Consider the following 17,381-nt stretch of genomic DNA (forward strand, 5'->3'; position numbering starts at 1 on the left):
GGGTCATTTTCCGGTTAGCCTTCGGGGTGCCCGCGTGAGAATTGGTTATATCCTGGAGCGAGTGCTGGGAGGTGCTAGTCCGCCGCGCCTTATTCGAGAGGCGTCAGGGCTGGGAGACTAGGATGTCGGACACGTGGAGCTCTATCCAGGCCCACAAGAAGCAGCTGGACTCTCTGCGGGAGAGGCTGCAGCGGAGGCGGAAGCAGGACTCGGGGCATTTGGGTGAGGCACTGGGCTGCTGGGGCCGAGGCTCAACTGGGGAGGACGGGCGGGATCCCTAGAGAAAAAGCTCCAGAGTCACTGCCCTTTACCAAACGGCCGTTTCTATAAAGCCTCGTACATTGGTACTCCATCTCCCCCTTCAGCAGCACAGACCTTCGCCCTTCTGCAAGTAGTTCGCCGTTCCTCCTCACCCTGGGCCTCGGTTCTTCTTGCTCACTTTTATCGGACGGATGCTTGAGCCCCACCCTCGTCCTCCTTGCCCATTCCTCTTTAGACTGCGAGGACGTCGCCTTTGTGAGGCTTCTCAGCCCCCTATCCCACGACGCAGCAAGAACCGCTTTTTGTTGCTGCTATGGCGCTTTGTTCCCTCAGTTATAACGACTATTTTGTAGTGGTCATTTTTTGGCACCTGTGGGTACAGTAAGCAAGGAATGAACCTTCATATCCACAGTGCCCAATTTAGTGGCCCGTACAGAGTGGCACTCGGTGTTTTTGAATGAGTACCCCTACCGGCATTGTCTTAGCAATTTACATACCTAGCAGGAATCTGAAAATATTTGTGTTTGATTTCCAAACTTTTTCTCGTCTCCTGTTGCCCCTATGTGGCGATCATAAAACTTAAAGGAAATTTAAAAGATTGTTAAGTTCACTCTTATCCACTCCTTACCCCCAGGACAAACTCTGAATTATTTAAGGCAAACTAGTAACAAAGCTCTGCAAAAATAGTGACTCAATATCACCCTTGTGGTAGATTGTTCCAATATTTGTCAGTATCTTCAACTCCATCTCTAAATCTTGTCTAGATCATGTTAGGTTCATGTGCTCATATTCTGGCCCCTAGAAATAGAAGATACACTGGCAGGATCCTCTCACCTAATTAATTATCCTTTCTTAGCTACAGTGTTCATGGGTCTAATTAGACAAAAATAAGTAAGAAATTGCCCCTGTCCTCAAGAATTTTAAAAGCCATAGGATTCAAAGGTAGATGCTTACAAAAAGGAATATGATAGGATATATGTTTGAAACCAAACGAATGAATCTACAGTCTACAGTGAAGAGAAGTAACAAGAGCTGGTGTAGGTAGTGAAGCCATCAAAGCCATCATAGTGGAATTGGCACTTGAATTTGGCCTTTATGGCTATATAGGACCTAGATAATTAAAGAGGTAAGAGGGGAGGATAGTAGAGTAAGAAGCGCAAGTCATTTGATCAGGCAATAATTAGTAGTTAAGTCTCAGAGTAGTTCCTGAATTACCTAAGAGGCAGAGTTTTTTTTTTTTCCTTGCTCTAGAAACTTCATTGATTTATTTATAGATACAATTTTTTGTTTTGTTTTGTTTCCCCTATTCTTTGGTTTCCTGTTTTGAAACTTTTTTTTTTTGAGATGGAGTCTTGCTCTGTCGCCCAGGCTGGAGTGCAGTGGCCGGATCTCAGCTCACTGCAAGCTCCACCTCCCGGGTTCACGCCATTCTCCTGCCTCAGCCTCCCGAGCAGCTGGGACTACAGGCGCCCGCCACCTCGCCCGGCCATTTTTTTTGTATTTTTAGTAGAGACGGGGTTTCACCGGGTTAGCCAGGATGGTCTCGATCTCCTGACCTCGTGATCCGCCCGTCTCGGCCTCCCAAAGTGCTGGGATTACAGGCTTGAGCCACCGCGCCCGGCCCTGTTTTGAAACTTTTTAAAAATGTGCATAAATGATGCCAGCGACTTTTTTTGCTTTTGTTTTTCAGATAGGGTCTCTCATGGTTGCCCAGGCTGGAGTGTAGCAGTCCTCCCAGCTCATCCTGTGAGTAGCTAGGACTACAGGTGCATGCCACCATGCCTGGCTAATTTTTAAATTTTTAATAGCGATAAGGTCTCATTATGTTGCCCAAATTTGTCTTGAACACCTGGGCTCAAGCTGTCCTCTTGCCTAAGCCTCCCAAAGTGTTTGAATTACAGGTGAGAGCCACCATATCCAGGCTATTTAATTTTCTTGTGGAATCTTTTCCCTTTCAGTAATGGCAGTTGCAAAAGGGGACCTGAGGATCAGGTAGTTGTTTGTTTCAACAGAGTGATCTGCAAAATTATTTAGTTAGTTAGAGACAGAGTCTCCCTCTGTCACCCAGGCTGGAGTGCTGTGGCATGATCATGGCTCACCGCTGCCTTGACTTCCCAGGCTCCAGCGATCCTCCCACTTCAACCTCTCAAGTAGCTGGGGCCACAGGCGTGTGCTACCACGCCCAGCTAATTTTTGTATTTTTGGTAGACGGGGTTTCACCATGTTGCCCGGGCTGGTCTCTGAACTCCTGAGCTAAAGCAGTCCACTCGCCTTGGCCTCCCAAAGTGCTGGGATTACAGGCGTGATGAGCCACCATGCCTGGCCTACAAAATTAACTTTTAAAAAGCCACTATATTGGTGTATTATATCATTGATTACTTTGTGTTCACATTTCTGTCGTTTTTGTAACAGACCATCCTCTGTCTGTGGTGGTGGTGGTTTCTTGGTTTTAATTGTTCCTCATCATGCTTATTTTTTTTCTTTTTTTTGAGACGGAGTTTTTGCTCTTGTTTCCCAGGCTGGAGTGCAATGGTGCGATCTCGGCTCACCGCAACCTCCGCCTCCCAGGTTCAAGCGATTCTCCTGCCTCAGCCTCCCGAGTAGCTGGGATTACAGGAATGTGTCACCACTCCCGGCTAATTTTGTATTTTAGTAGAGACAGGGTTTCTCCATGTTGGTCAGGCTGGTCTCGAACTCTGGACCTCAGGTGATCTGCCCACCTCGGTTTCCCAAAGTGCTGGGATTACAGGTGTGAGCCACTGTGCCGGGCATCGTACTTCTTTATACTTTTCCATTTCTAAATTCATACTCTTTCAATGAATGATTCTAATTGTTCTTGGTCATTTTAAGGTTCATTTCATTTTTCTTTTTTGTTGTTGTTGTTGTTGTTGTTGTTTTGAGGCGGAGTTTTGCTCTTATTGCCCAAGCTGGAGTGCAGTGGCATGATTCTCCTGCCTCAGCCCCCCGAGTAGCTGGGACTACAGGTGCATGCCACCACACGTAGCTAATTTTTTTGTATTTTTAGTAGAAATGGGGTTTCACCGTATTAGCCAGGATGCTCTTGATCTCCTGACCTCATGATCCGCCTGCCTCGGCCTCCCAAAGTGCTGGGATTACAGGCATGAGCCACTGTGCCCGGCCATTTCGTTTTTCCATGATATTAGCTACATTTTGGTATTAGCCAAACTTTTTGCTGTGTGCAGACCTAACTACTAGAGCCTTGATACTTTCATCCAGGTCCTTGCTAAACATGTTTAATATTTTTGACACTAAGACTGTATTCTCCCTGCATGTAAATATCCTTTTTTATGTTTATTTTTTCTTTTTTAGATATGAGTATCTCTTGACTTGTATATCTAGCTAATAATATAGCTAAGACCCTTTTTTCTGTGTGTGTGTGTGAGACAAGAATCTCATTCTGTTACCCAGGCTGGAGTTCAGGGACATGAACACAGCTCACTGCAGTCTTGACCTCAGGGCTCAAGTGATCCTCCTCCTGAGTGGCTAGCAGCACAGGTGTGCCCTGCCATGCACGTGTAATTTTTAATTTTAATTTTTTTGTAGAAACCAGGCCTTGCCATGTTGCCCAGGCTGGTCTTGGACTCTTGGGCTCAATCTGTCCTCCCACCTTGGCCTCCCAAAGTGCTGGGATTACAGACGTAATCCCAGCCTAGTTAAGACTCTTATAAAAGTATTTCTGGGGTTGTAATTAAATGTATCTTGTCTTCTGACCCAGAGCTTGATCTGACCCATCATTTGGTACTGTGGTAATAGGTAAAGATGAAACACACAAATTAAACCAGAATGTCACTGTTCTTTCCGTGTTATTTTGATTATTTCAAAGAATATATTTTGTTAAGCTTTAGGATTCTTAGGAAACCCTTGTGAAACATACTCTATCGTAAGTTTATTAATCATGTTGTCATGTAAGATACAACCCAAGACTTGATAAAAGTTCAGATTATTCCATTCATTTCTCACCGGAAATAAAAATTTGCGTACCACATCTTGTTTTTTATAGCATTACTGAAATCTGATAATTATCGACTACTGAACTCAGTGTCAAAAGACAAGGATAGAAAATGAACTAAAATGTATCCATATCATTAATAGTGGAAAATACTGTGGGCAAAATATTGGGAGACCTTTGTTAGATTGGCATTTTTTTTATTTATTTATTTATTTATTTATTTATTTATTTATTTATTGAGATGGAGTTTTGCTCTTGTTGCCCAGGCTGGAGTGCAGTGGTGCTATCTCAGCTCACTGCAATGTCTGCCTCCTGGGTTCAAGCAATTATCCTGCCTCAGCCTCCCGAGTAGCTATGATTACAGGTGTCCACAGCCTTTGGAAGGCTAAGGCGGGTGGATCACCTGAGGTCAGGAGTTCAAGACCAGCCTGGCCAACATGGTGAAACCCTGTCTCTACTAAAAATACAAAAATTAGCTAGGTTTGATGGCAGATGCCTGTTGTATGTACTACAGGCACATACAACCTTGCCCAGCTAATTTTTTGTATTTTTTGGGCAAAACACCCAACAGGTTTTTTAGGTTGCTTAGGTTAGTCTTGGACTCTTGGGCTCAAGTGATCCTCCCTCCTCAGCCTCCCAAAGTGCTGGGATTATAGGCATAAGTCTCCATGCCTGGCCTCCTTCCTTTTTAAGGATAAATAATATTCCACTGTATGTATATAACACATTTTGTTCGTTCATCCATGGGTGGGCGTTTGGGTTACTTCTACCTTTTGGCTATCGTAAATAATGCTGCTATGAACCTGGGTGTATGAATATCTCTTTGAGACCCTGCTTTAATTCTTTTTGGCATATACCCAAAAGTGGAATTGCTGGATCATATCGTAATTCTATTTTTGATTTTGAGGAAGCACCATCCTAATGGGTGTGATATCTCATGTTGGTAAAGTATATCTTTTTTAAAAAAAATTACTTAAAAAATATCTTTAATTGAAACAAACTAGATTTGGCCAGGTTTAGCACATAGTAAATATGTGAACTCCTCCAGTATATTTCATGAGATTGAAGATGTGCATATAAATGTTGACATGTTTAAGGATTCAGCAAATTAGTAATCTGACCATATTAATTTCAGTGGTCCTCTTAATTAAAGGGTAAATCAAGTATTATGTATTATTTTGCTGAACCCAACACATTATTTTCGTTAGATTAGAAGCAGAGTGTCAGTGTAGTTGCAGCAGAGCAGAGGCATTGAGTAACCTTATGAAGGATTTGGAACCCAGGGATTCGGAATCATTTTCTGGACAGTAACTGGTTTTAGGGATGATAAAACTTTTCCCCAAATGTCTGTATACATACAAAACTTTGCACGTGAAAAGTTTACAGAATTTCACGTGAATAACAATTGTATTAATCAGCAGTTAAGTTTTATCCACCATATTAAACAAAAGCTCCCTCTTCCCAATAACCTTAAAAGAGGTATTTTCAGCTCTAATATTCTGAATGTAATGTGGGGGGAAAAAAACCTCCCAGGAGGTGTTATTAATACAAGGATTCATAACCAAAATTATATCACCAGATATTGGAATGAGCAGTATTAAATCAGTCAAATTACCAATGAGAAAAGTCAATATCAAGTCATAGGTACTTAAATATTTATGTTAACGTGGTTCCTTTTTTTTTTTTTTTTTTTTTTTTTTTTGAGATAGAGTCTCCCTCTGTTGCCCAGGCTGGAGTGCAGTGGCACAATCTCGGCTCACTGCAGCCTCTGCCTCCTGGGTTCAAGCAATTCCCTGCCTCAGCCTCCTGAGTAGCTAGGATTACAGGCATCCGCCATCACACCCGGCTAATTTTTTTTGTATTTTTAGTAGAGACAGGGTTTCATCATGTTGGCCAGGCTGGTCTTGAAATCCTGAACTCGTGATCTACCCGCTTCGGCCTCCCAAAGTGCTGGGATTACCGGCATGAGCTACCGTGCCCAGCCTAACATGGTTCTTTTTATAGATTTCTCACTTAAAAATTTTCTGGCCGGGCGCGGTGGCTCACGCCTGTAATCCCAGCACTTTGGGAGGCCGAGGCGGGTGGATCACGAGGTCGGGAGATCGCGACCATCCTGGCTAACACGGTGAAACCCCGTCTCTACTAAAAATACAAAAAATTAGCCGGGCGAGGTGGCGGGCGCCTGTAGTCCCAGCTACTCGGAGGCTGAGGCAGGAGAATGGCCACTGCGTTCCAGCCTGGGCGACAAAGCGAGACTCTGTCTCAAAAAAAAAAAAAATATTTTTCTCACTTCTTAATTACTTAGAGAACATCTAAATTCACTTACTAACTGGAGAAACTGAAAATGAAAGAAGAAATGGGTGGGAGTGGAATCCTCCCACCTCAGCCTGCTGGGACTATAGGCACAGGCCACCATGTGTGGCTAATTTAAAAAAAAATTTTCTGTAGAGACACTGGGTTTCACCATGTTCCCCTGGCTGGTCTGGAACTCCTGGACTCAAGTGATCCTCCCACCGTGGCCTCTCAGAGTGCTGGGATTACAGATAGAACGCTCCACACCAAGCCGAGTCATAAGTTTCCATTAGAGTGGAAATTTTTCAAATTAATGAATTATTTATTTATTTATTTATTTATTTTTTTTGAGACAGAGTCTTGCTCTGTCGCCCCGTCTGGAGTGCAGTGGCATGAACTTGGCTCACTGTAGCCTCCGCCTCCTGGGTTCAAGCAATTCTGCCTCAGCCTCCTGAGTAGCTGGGATTATAGGCTTGCGCCACCAGCCCCAGCTAATTTTTTTTTTTTTTTTGTATTTTAGTAGAGACGGGGTTTCACCATGTTGGCCAGGCTGGTCTCGAACTCCTCACCTCAAGTGATCCGCCCACCTCAGCCTCCCAGAGTGCTGGGATTACAGGTGTGAGCCACAGTGCCTTGCCAGAGTAGAAATATTTAAGTAAACAAAATATTTCTAAATGTAAACTAATGGCCTAGTTATTTTATTTAGCAATTTCAGTTCAGGTACTAGGAGTTTAATATTTCATCTATATTTTAATTAAATAACCACAGATATTAGACTTTCTCAAAGGTAACATTTTGTCCTAATTTTAGTTTCTCAAATCTTATTAAGGTTATGATGGCCACCCAGCTTGTGAAGTAATAGATGATAACAATATAGTCAGGAAATACCATTTGGTAACCAAGGCTTCAGCAAAGTATTAAGATTTTTGTGATTGTGAGTGTTACAGGTAACACTGTTGACCCCCAACATTGTCATTTTGTACACTTTGTTGATCAATGGCCTGAATTCATTAAAATTCACACTACATGCCTCAAAAAGAATATTGGATCCCAGCCTAGGTTGTTGAGTATATTCCTGGCCTTTATTAAAATGTAGGTTGATAGAAAGGTGGTAGGGATATTTAAATCTATCATGCTGCTAATTTACTTTCTTTGTAGCACAACAAGGATAGGGAATTAGGAAAACATTACTCACCCAATAGAGAAAAGGTAGATAGAAAATCCAGTATTGACAAAACAGTTAATGCTTTAGTATGATTGAGGATAGGTAATCTAGTGCTAAAGTTGGTCAGAGAATTTCCTGCACAAAATGAAAGATCTATGTATGGGAATGCCAGAGAATTTGACTTCTCAGAAATATATAGACCAACAGCGGTTGCCTTTTTTCATTTTTACTTCTCTTCATTCTTAGATCTACGGAATCCAGAGGCAGCATTGTCTCCAACCTTCCGTAGTGACAGCCCAGTGCCTACTGCACCCACCTCTGGTGGCCCTAAGCCCAGCACAGCTCCAGCAGTTCCTGAATTAGCTACAGATCCTGAGTTAGAGAAGAAGTTGCTACACCACCTCTCTGATCTGGCCTTAACATTGCCCACTGATGCTGTGTCCATCTGTCTTGCCATCTCCACGGTAATGACCTGACAGAGTTAGGATTTACAACTTATTTTCAGTTCCTGGTCAGTGTCTTATTGCCCCTACCTCCCCTTCTTCTCCAGCCAGATGCTCCTGCCACTCAAGATGGGGTAGAAAGCCTCCTGCAGAAGTTTGCAGCTCAGGAGTTGATTGAGGTAAAGCGAGGTCTCCTACAAGACGATGCACATCCTACTCTTGTGACCTATGCTGACCACTCCAAGCTCTCCGCCATGATGGGTGCTGTGGCAGAAAAGAAGGGCCCTGGGGAGGTAGCAGGGACTGTCACAGGGCAGAAGCGGCGTGCAGAACAGGACTCAACTACAGTAGCTGCCTTTGCCAGTTCATTAGCCTCTGGTCTGAGCTCTTCAGCATCAGAACCAGCAAAGGAGCCAGCCAAGAAATCAAGGAAACATGCTGCCTCAGATGTTGATCTGGAGATAGAGAGCCTTCTGAACCAACAGTCCACCAAGGAACAACAGAGCAAGAAGGTAGGGGTCACGGGAAAATACTCTCACAATATGCTCTTAATTACAGCTTTGTTTGACAGGGATTTACCCCTAGGGCAAGGAACTGTTTTTAGAATTGAGGGTGGTTTACAGTGGTTCTCAACCGGGGATGATTCCCTACTGCCCAACTCCCAGGGGGTCTGGTAATGTCTGGAGACATTTTTATTGTCACACATGGGGCAGTGCTATTGGCATCTAGTGGGTAGAGGCCAGGGATGGTTGTTAAACATCCTACAGTGCATAGTAGGACAAACCCCCACAACAAACAGTTGTCTGTCCCAAAGTGTCAATAATGCCAGTGTCGACAAATTCTGATTTAGATAATCTGTCATTGAATCTGAAAGAATTGGATCAAGAGAAGAGGAATCCAAATATATAGAAATATAGGGAGATATTTCTCCCTATATTTCTGGAGAGGAATACTAGACCAGTTATAGAAATTGACTAAATAATGTGAATTGGTTCTGAGTATAAGTATTGGCCTGACATGAGTTCTTATCTGTTTGGTACTTCTAGTGTGTAAGTTTGAACAAGTTAATTAACTTCTCTTGAGCCTTAGTCTTTTCATCTGTAATGTGAAGATGATACCAGCATATCCTGCCTTATAGAATTGAATAGACTCTGAGCTAAAAAGTAAAGTGTTTAGCACTATACTTTTTAGTTCAGCACCCAGTAAATATGTTTTTTTGTAGAAGGAATGCCTTCCTGGGGAGGGGACGTTAATATAATGCTTAGCAGTAGGAACCAGGCCTCTTCCATTTTAATTTCATCCCAAATGCATATTTGTGAGGAAGAATTGAACCCCTAACAAATCTCTTATCTGAAGGCTCCAATTTTCCAATATTAAGTTAGCTAATTTAGGGCTAGGCACAATGGCTCATTCCTGTAATCTCAACACTTTGGGAGGCCAAGGTGGGAGGATCACCTGAGGTGAGGTGTTCAAGACCAGCCTGGGCAAAATAGTGAGACCCTATCCCCACAAAAAGTAAAGTAATTAAAACATTAGCTGGCATGGTGTCTTGCACCTGTATTCCCAGCTACAATTGAAGGCTGAGCTGGGAGGATCACTTGAGCCTGGGAGTTCAGTGGGAGAAACAGTGAGTTATGATTACACCACTGCACTCTGGCCTGGGTGACAGCAAGATCCCATCTCTTAAAAAAAAAAAAAAAAAAAGTTAGCTGATTTATCTCTTGTAAGACATTAATGTCAAAAAGAATTTGCAGAGTTGGTCTAAGAGCCAGTTTGATCTACAAGACATTTTAAGTCCAAGGCTACTTCTGTCACAGGTCAGTCAGGAGATCCTAGAGCTATTAAATACTACAACAGCCAAGGAACAATCCATTGTTGAAAAATTTCGCTCTCGAGGTCGGGCCCAAGTGCAAGAATTCTGTGACTATGGAACGAAGGAGGAGTGCATGAAAGCCAGTGATGCTGATCGACCCTGTCGCAAGCTGCACTTCAGGTCTCTTGGAAGGGAATGAGGTGGGATGGGTTTGTCAGAAGCAGCCATTCCTTTTCAGCATACTCTTTCCAGTCATTGGGGTTCTGTCTGTAATCTTACTTAGTTTATGGTTTGTGTAAGTACTCCAGACCCTGAAGGTATACTTTCAGAAGTGCATTGTGTGGCAAGAACACAGGCTGTATTCCCAAATAACTTTTTTTTTTTTTTAAAGAAAAAGCTCCCTCCTTAGAATAACAAGGTATGTCTGTCTCTCAGCCACAGTGAAAGTTAAAGTACTCTGAAAGCAGGATAATCTTAGGAGAAAAGGAACCTGAACTCTTAGGTCAGTGTTTTATTCTGTTCTAACCAACTAAGTCTCCTGCACTGCTTGCCTTCCAGTGGTAAAACAGGAAACCCAGTCTTTACTGAGAGATGAATTATAATTGTTCTGTAGTATGAACTATGGATTTCCATGCTACCTGCCTCCCTTAAAACTCTTGGAGAAAGCTCTAACAATAGAATTAGGGGAGGGTAATAAAATAGGAGACATTTTGAAATCATTTGGAATTTTAACTGTTGGATCTACGTCTGGAGCACAATCTTGATTCTCCCTTTTTATTTTCCCAGACGAATTATCAATAAACACACTGATGAGTCTTTAGGTGACTGCTCTTTCCTTAATACATGTTTCCACATGGATACCTGCAAGTATGTTCACTATGAAATTGATGCTTGCATGGATTCTGAGGCCCCTGGCAGCAAAGACCACACGCCAAGCCAGGAGCTTGCTCTTACACAGAGTGTCGGAGGTGATTCCAGTGCAGACCGACTCTTCCCACCTCAGGTACCTGTCTGCTCAGAAAACTCGTCTCAACTTACAGATTTTGAGTAGGGCAGCCATACACGTTAAGAAAGCAGAGCATAATTCAGCAATCTTGTTTTGCTTATTGGGAATGGAGGGGGATAGATAAGCTTGTAAGGGAATAGGGAAAATCAAATGGAAAAGAGGGACTCGGGCCATGAATCTGAGAGTTAAAGTAGGGAAGATGACCAAATACCACTTTATGCAGTGGATCTGTTGTGATATCCGCTATCTGGACGTCAGTATATTGGGCAAGTTTGCAGTTGTGATGGCTGACCCACCCTGGGATATTCACATGGAGCTGCCCTATGGGACCCTGACAGATGATGAGATGCGCAGGCTCAACATACCCGTACTACAGGATGATGGCTTTCTCTTCCTCTGGGTCACAGGCAGGTAATGCAATTCAGTTATGTAGGTATGGACAGATACAGTACAGAGTGAATACGGAGTGGGAGATAAAATCCTGGGTTTTTGTAGCCCTACTATTAAATGTATGACTGGTTTAGTCTTTTTTTCTTCTTTTCCGGGGGACAGTCTCACTCTGTTGCCCAGGCTGGAGTGCAGTGGTGTGATCTCAGCTCACTGCAACCTCGGCCTCCTGGGTTCAAGCAATTCTCCTGCCTCAGTCTCCTGAGTAGCTGGGATTACAGGCACGTGCCACCATGCCCAGCTAATTTTTTCTTTTTGTATTTTTAGTAGAAACTGGGTTTCACCGTGTTAGCCAGGATGGTCTCTATCTCCTGACCTTGTGATCCACTCACCTCGGGCTCCCAAAGTGCTGGGATTAGCCACCACACCCAGCCAGTCTTTTTTTCTAGTGAGTCCTAATGCCCATTTACAATGCAAATTATACCCTGAATATATATTTAACTTTACATTTGTTCTTTGAGAAAGGTAAGGTTGTTGAGAATACTGTTTTATCTTTTCATTCTTAGATCCACCATGCTGCTTTTGGTGTTGTGCATGTAAATGTTCACTGAATGTCTACTGAAAAGGTGTTTATGGTGTTTTTAACACATCATATATTTTGAAGGAAAAAAAATAAGGGCATACAAATAGTTGTTTAACTCATTTCTTCCTAGGGCCATGGAGTTGGGGAGAGAATGTCTAAACCTCTGGGGGTAAGTAGTGGTTGTGTTGCTTTCTTTTGAGGGTAATACTGTTTTTTTTTTTTTTTTTTTTTTTTTGAGACGGAGTCTCGCTCTGTCACCCAGGCTGGAGTGCAGTGGCCCGCTCTCTGCTCACTGCAAGCTCCGCCTCCCGGGTTCACGCAATTCTCCTGCCTCAGCCTCCCGAGCAGCTGGGACTACAGGCGCCCGCCACCTCGCCCGGCTCATTTTTTTGTATTTTTAGTAGAGACGGGGTTTCACCATGTTAGCCAGGATGGTCTCGATCTCCTGACCTCGTGATCCGCCCGTCTCGGCCTCCCAAAGTGCTGGGATTACAGGCTTGAGCCACCGCGCCCGGCCGAGGGTAATACTGTTACAGTGAGATACATGTTTTCTTCTCCCAGAGTATTCTGTGATTCCTTGCTTCTGTAAATGGTACTACCCCTAAACTGTACGTTTGGCTAAAACTCTAGTTCTTTTTTATGCCCCACAGGTATGAACGGGTAGATGAAATTATTTGGGTGAAGACAAATCAACTGCAACGCATCATTCGGACAGGCCGTACAGGTCACTGGTTGAACCATGGGAAGGAACACTGCTTGGTGAGCAGCAGTGGGGCCCAATTCAATAGGTGGAGCACAAAAGAAGAATCATTTGATTTCTTACTGAGAAAAAGTTCAAAAGGTGGTTTCATAAGGTAATCTGTTATCTGTGGTGAGCAGGTTGGTGTCAAAGGAAATCCCCAAGGCTTCAACCAGGGTCTGGATTGTGATGTGATCGTAGCTGAGGTATGTGCTTCCCAGGCGTCCAAAGCTTCCACATTTCTGTTGGTATCAGTTATTCATGTTGGGTGTATTCTCATCCCAGATTTTTCTCATTTAGATCATAAACATAATAGAAGGGGCTAGAACTGCAATCTTGTGTAACTTAAAAAGCAGCTACTTTTTATTTCCTAGGTTCGTTCCACCAGTCATAAACCCGATGAAATCTATGGCATGATTGAAAGACTATCTCCCGGCACTCGCAAGATTGAGTTATTTGGACGACCACATAATGTGCAACCCAACTGGTAAGGTGACCAGAGAACAGGCTAGTCCTCAAGGGGCTATTACTTATGATTAAGGACATGAACTTAGTAGAGCTTCACACTGTATTCCACTAGTCCATAAATGAGCTTCAGAGGATTCATAAGCCACTTAAGCTTGTATTTAAACTGTTTTATGAGATTCTACAAATATTCATTAGAAACTCAACAGGTTCTAGGACCCAAAGCACTGCTCCCTAGGGTTTCAGTTCTCTTCACAACCTAAGGATCTTCCTCAGCCATTCTGTGATGTATTGAATCTGCCCCCTGGTGGTTATCAAGTTATCTATTTAATCTGTCAATAATTACATCTTTCACCCCTTTAATAGAGCTTAAAACACATGCTGCTAGCATTTTGCTTATCCAAAGTACTCCCTGGTAGCAGCAACTCTGTGAAGCAGGCCTGGCTAAGCCTTAGTTACTAACCCTCAGATAATACAGATCCAGTCTATTTTAACACCAGAATCTATGCCAATTCTGAACTAGTCATTCTGCCATATACTATTCTAATGTTAAGTTCTTTTTAGAAGAATTGGCATATTTAATATGATGATAGGCAGTCTTCATTTGGTATGCATTTTTTAACACTATTAAACCCTCTAATTCCAGGATTTCTGGTTTGCTCCTCCTTTTCCCGTTTCAGGATCACCCTTGGAAACCAACTGGATGGGATCCACCTGCTAGACCCAGATGTGGTTGCACGGTTCAAGCAAAGGTACCCAGATGGTATCATCTCTAAACCTAAGAATTTATAGAAGTACTCCCTTACAGAGCTAAGAATCCATAGCCATGGCTCTATAAGCTAAACCTGAAGAGTGATATTTGTAAAATAGCTTTCTTCTTTATTTAAATAAACATTTGTATTGTAGTTGGGATTCTGAAGTCCATTCTGGCTCTGCCACTTAACAGGGTGTAATCTTGTGCAACGCATCTCTCAGTATTTCTTATATGTGAAATGGGAGTATTACCTCATTGGGTTGCTGTGAAGGTTCAAACTAAATGAGTGCATGGGAAACATTAAAATGATCATTATAGGCTAGGCACAGTAGCTCACACCTGTAATCCCAGCACTTCGGGAAGCCAAGGTAGGAGGGTAACTGTAGCCCAGGAGTTCAAGACTAGCCTGGGCAAAATAGTGAGACCCCATCTCTACCCCCACCCTCCAAAATCATTAAAAAAACAGGAATGCAGGCTGGTTGCAGAGGCTCACACCTGTAATCCCAGCACTTTGGGAGGCCGAGGTGGGCGGACCACAAAGTCAGGAGTTCAAGACCAGCCTGGCCAACATGGTGAAACCCTGTCTCTACTAAAAATACAAAAAATCAGCTGGGCGTAGTGGCAGGCGCCTGTAAGACCAGCTACTCGGGAGGCTGATGCAGGAGAATTGCTTGAACCTGGGAGGCAGAGGTTCAGTGAGCTGAGATCGCACCACTGCACTCCAGCCTGGGTGACAGTGAGGCTGTCTCAAAAAACAAAACAAAACAAAAAAACCCCCACAGAAAACAGGAATGCATAGGATAAAACTATGTACATGGTTGGTTGAGGAAGAGGTTCTCTAGGACAGCGTTTCCTGTTTTACAGACAGTAAAAATTTGAGTTTTATTTAAAGTTATCACCACTTGGACTATCGTGCTGTAAACTTCTGCTTATGCTGTTTACAACTAGGTGGCTTTTCTAATCTGTTTTTCTTTAGATTATGTCCAAGAAATAATGATAGATCTATGGTCTTTTGAAGATATTTCATCAAACACAAGTGAATACAACTTTAGACTTTGGTAAAACCTCTTACTAACTATGTAGTTTTGCCTCTTAGATTCATGAATTGTGATAACTCAGATAAGGATGGTAACTGCAGAAATAATATATATATAAAGAGAAATAAACTCCTGGGTGATGTCATTTTCCATGTGGCCCAGTGTGCCTGTGTTGAAAAGTTTTGTTCTCAAAGCAGTGTATTGATGTGATAATGGGGAATAACATTTTTTTTTAAGAGGGAACCTTTAATATAATCTTTTAGCCCTTTTAAAACGGATACAGTGGCGTTTTCTCCTAGGCTCAAAGCTGAGTACACTCCTGTAATTTTAATAATATTTTAGGCAAGTCCTATGACAATTATACCAACAAGTTTCTTCAAGCCCACCACCACCTCTACCATACCTATGCTTTGCTTGCCCATACTCCCTTCACCCTTTCCTCTGCTATTACCACTGGTATTTCTGCTTGTGGTTGAAAACAAAAAGCATCTCCAGATTGCAGCAAATTCAGTGGCCCTGCTCCACAGCCTGGCCTCTGCTGAAGGAAGAAAAGGGGTGAAACATGAACGGCCATCATGGGTTGTGATCAGGCACTACCAGAAGCCCAGCTTGTGTTTCAAAAACAGGCTCTTGAACATGTTCCCAGCAGAAAACTCTTCACTGGCTTGGAGAACAGGAAGGACTATTTCACAAACACCACTGTATTTGAATTTCTAGAGGCTACCCAGGCCAAGAATACATCCCTAAGAGAGAAAAAGACACACAAACAGAATTATACACAAACTGAAACAGAATTACAGCCTACTTTTTTTTTTTTTTTTTGAGATGGACCTCCCGGGTTCATGCCATTCTCCTGCCTCAGCCACCCGAGCAGCTGGGACTACAGGCGCCTGCCACCATGTCCGGCTAATTTTTTTTTTTTTTTTTTTTTTTTTGAGACGGAGTCTCGCTCTGTCGCCCAGGCTGGAGTGCAGTGGCCGGATCTCTGCTCACTGCAAGCTCCGCCTCCCGGGTTCACGCCATTCTCCTGCCTCAGCCTCCCGAGTAGCTGGGACTACAGGTGCCCGCCACCTCGCCCGGCTAGTTTTTTTGTATTTTTTTAGTAGAGACGGGGTTTCACCGTGTTAGCCAGGATGGTCTCAATCTCCTGACCTTGTGATCCACCCGCCTCGACCTCCCAAAGTGCTGGGATTACAGGCGTGAGCCACCACGCCCAGTCACTACATTCTTTTTATCTGTCTTTTTTTATTTTTATTTTTATTTTGAGACGGAGTCTCGCTGTTGCCCAGGCTAGAGTGCAGTGGCGTTATCTCCTTGGCTCACTGCAACCTCCGTCTCTCAGGTTCAAGAGATTCTCCTGCCTCAGCCTCCTGAGTAGCTGGGACTATAGGTGCCCACCACCATGCCCAGCTAATTTTTGTATTTGTAGTAGAGATGGGGTTTCACCACATTGGCCTAGCTGGATTTTTTTTATCGATCTTAAGCAAATAGGTTCCCAGATAATTTCCTGCAGCATTATGGTTAGATAGTATCACTTTAGAAATATAAGAACAGTGGGCTTAAAAGTCAGAAGTAGAGGCAATGCTAATTTACTGTAGAGTTTTTGAAATAGGAAATAGAAATGCCTTGTCCTACAGCTATAGGTAATTCCCAGAGAAATTTGGGGAGAGGGGTAAAATCTTCCAAATTTCTCCCCATTTCCCTCACAAATTGCAAATCATCATATGCTACTTTCCACTTACCATTTCTCCCCAAATTCTAATTCCCTAAGTAGTCTGATTTGCACTAAGGATTGAAAAGCTAATATTTGCAAACATTAACAGCCTAATGTATTATCGCATTTTTAAAGAGCACAGAGAGGTATGTGGTAACTGAAAAATGTGAACTGCTGATTACGTCATCTTTGGCTATGTGGCAAATGTAAGCTCTTAAGTAGGGGCACTTTTCTAGTAGACCAGATAGACATACAGCAACCTACTCTACCTAAGGTAAGGTGACACTGAGATGCTGATTTTATGCTCAAGATTACCATGTTTCCCAACAGAATTAATTGACCAATATCTGAATTATAAAAGGGGGAACTGTAAGCTCACCTGCAATGCTTCACCACACACTCATTGCTGCAGTATTCATTGTCCCAGTCCTTACTCACAATGGGAGGGTTCTCACAACCAGACCTCACACATCGAGGCTGGGGTGAGAGTGCCACAGGAGACCCACTCACCAATTCAACATCCATCTGAGAAGGAGACTCAACCTGTGAGAAGAAGAGAGTACCAAAGTGGATTAAATTGCTCCCTGCCTAGCTAGCTAGTTGAAACCAATGAAGCAAAAGGTATTACAATTCCTCACACTGGGGGTAAAACTGGAGAAGAAAGTGAGTTCTTGGTCTCCCCCTCAACAGTCTAGCTTCAGAACTTTGCCAAGCAGAACGACGGAAGATTTTTCCCATCAGGAGAAAGGTGG

General features: G+C 43.1%; 2 protein-coding genes across 2 annotated transcripts in view; one reads left to right on the plus strand and one right to left on the minus strand.

The window, feature by feature from the left end:
* Positions 1-14,029, plus strand: METTL3 (methyltransferase 3, N6-adenosine-methyltransferase complex catalytic subunit). Its single transcript, XM_007990751.3, has 11 exons — positions 1-222; positions 7,935-8,152; positions 8,239-8,643; positions 9,949-10,124; positions 10,731-10,947; positions 11,174-11,361; positions 12,051-12,089; positions 12,571-12,679; positions 12,800-12,865; positions 13,034-13,146; positions 13,805-14,029. The coding sequence occupies exons 1-11, from the start codon at positions 123-125 to the stop codon at positions 13,914-13,916; spliced, it is 1,743 nt and encodes a 580-aa protein (XP_007988942.1). The 5' UTR covers positions 1-122; the 3' UTR covers positions 13,917-14,029.
* Positions 12,996-17,381, minus strand: part of TOX4 (TOX high mobility group box family member 4) — a 22,082-nt gene continuing 17,696 nt past the window's right edge. The window contains exons 8-9 of the mRNA XM_007990753.3: positions 17,009-17,172; positions 12,996-15,658 (exon numbers count right to left, since the gene is read on the minus strand). Coding sequence (XP_007988944.2) covers positions 15,598-15,658; positions 17,009-17,172 — 225 coding nt within the window. The 3' untranslated portion in view covers positions 12,996-15,597. The remainder of the gene's footprint in view (positions 15,659-17,008; positions 17,173-17,381) is intronic.

Source organism: Chlorocebus sabaeus, chromosome 29 (genome assembly GCF_047675955.1).
Source record: "Chlorocebus sabaeus isolate Y175 chromosome 29, mChlSab1.0.hap1, whole genome shotgun sequence".
Taxonomy (NCBI): domain Eukaryota; kingdom Metazoa; phylum Chordata; class Mammalia; order Primates; family Cercopithecidae; genus Chlorocebus; species Chlorocebus sabaeus.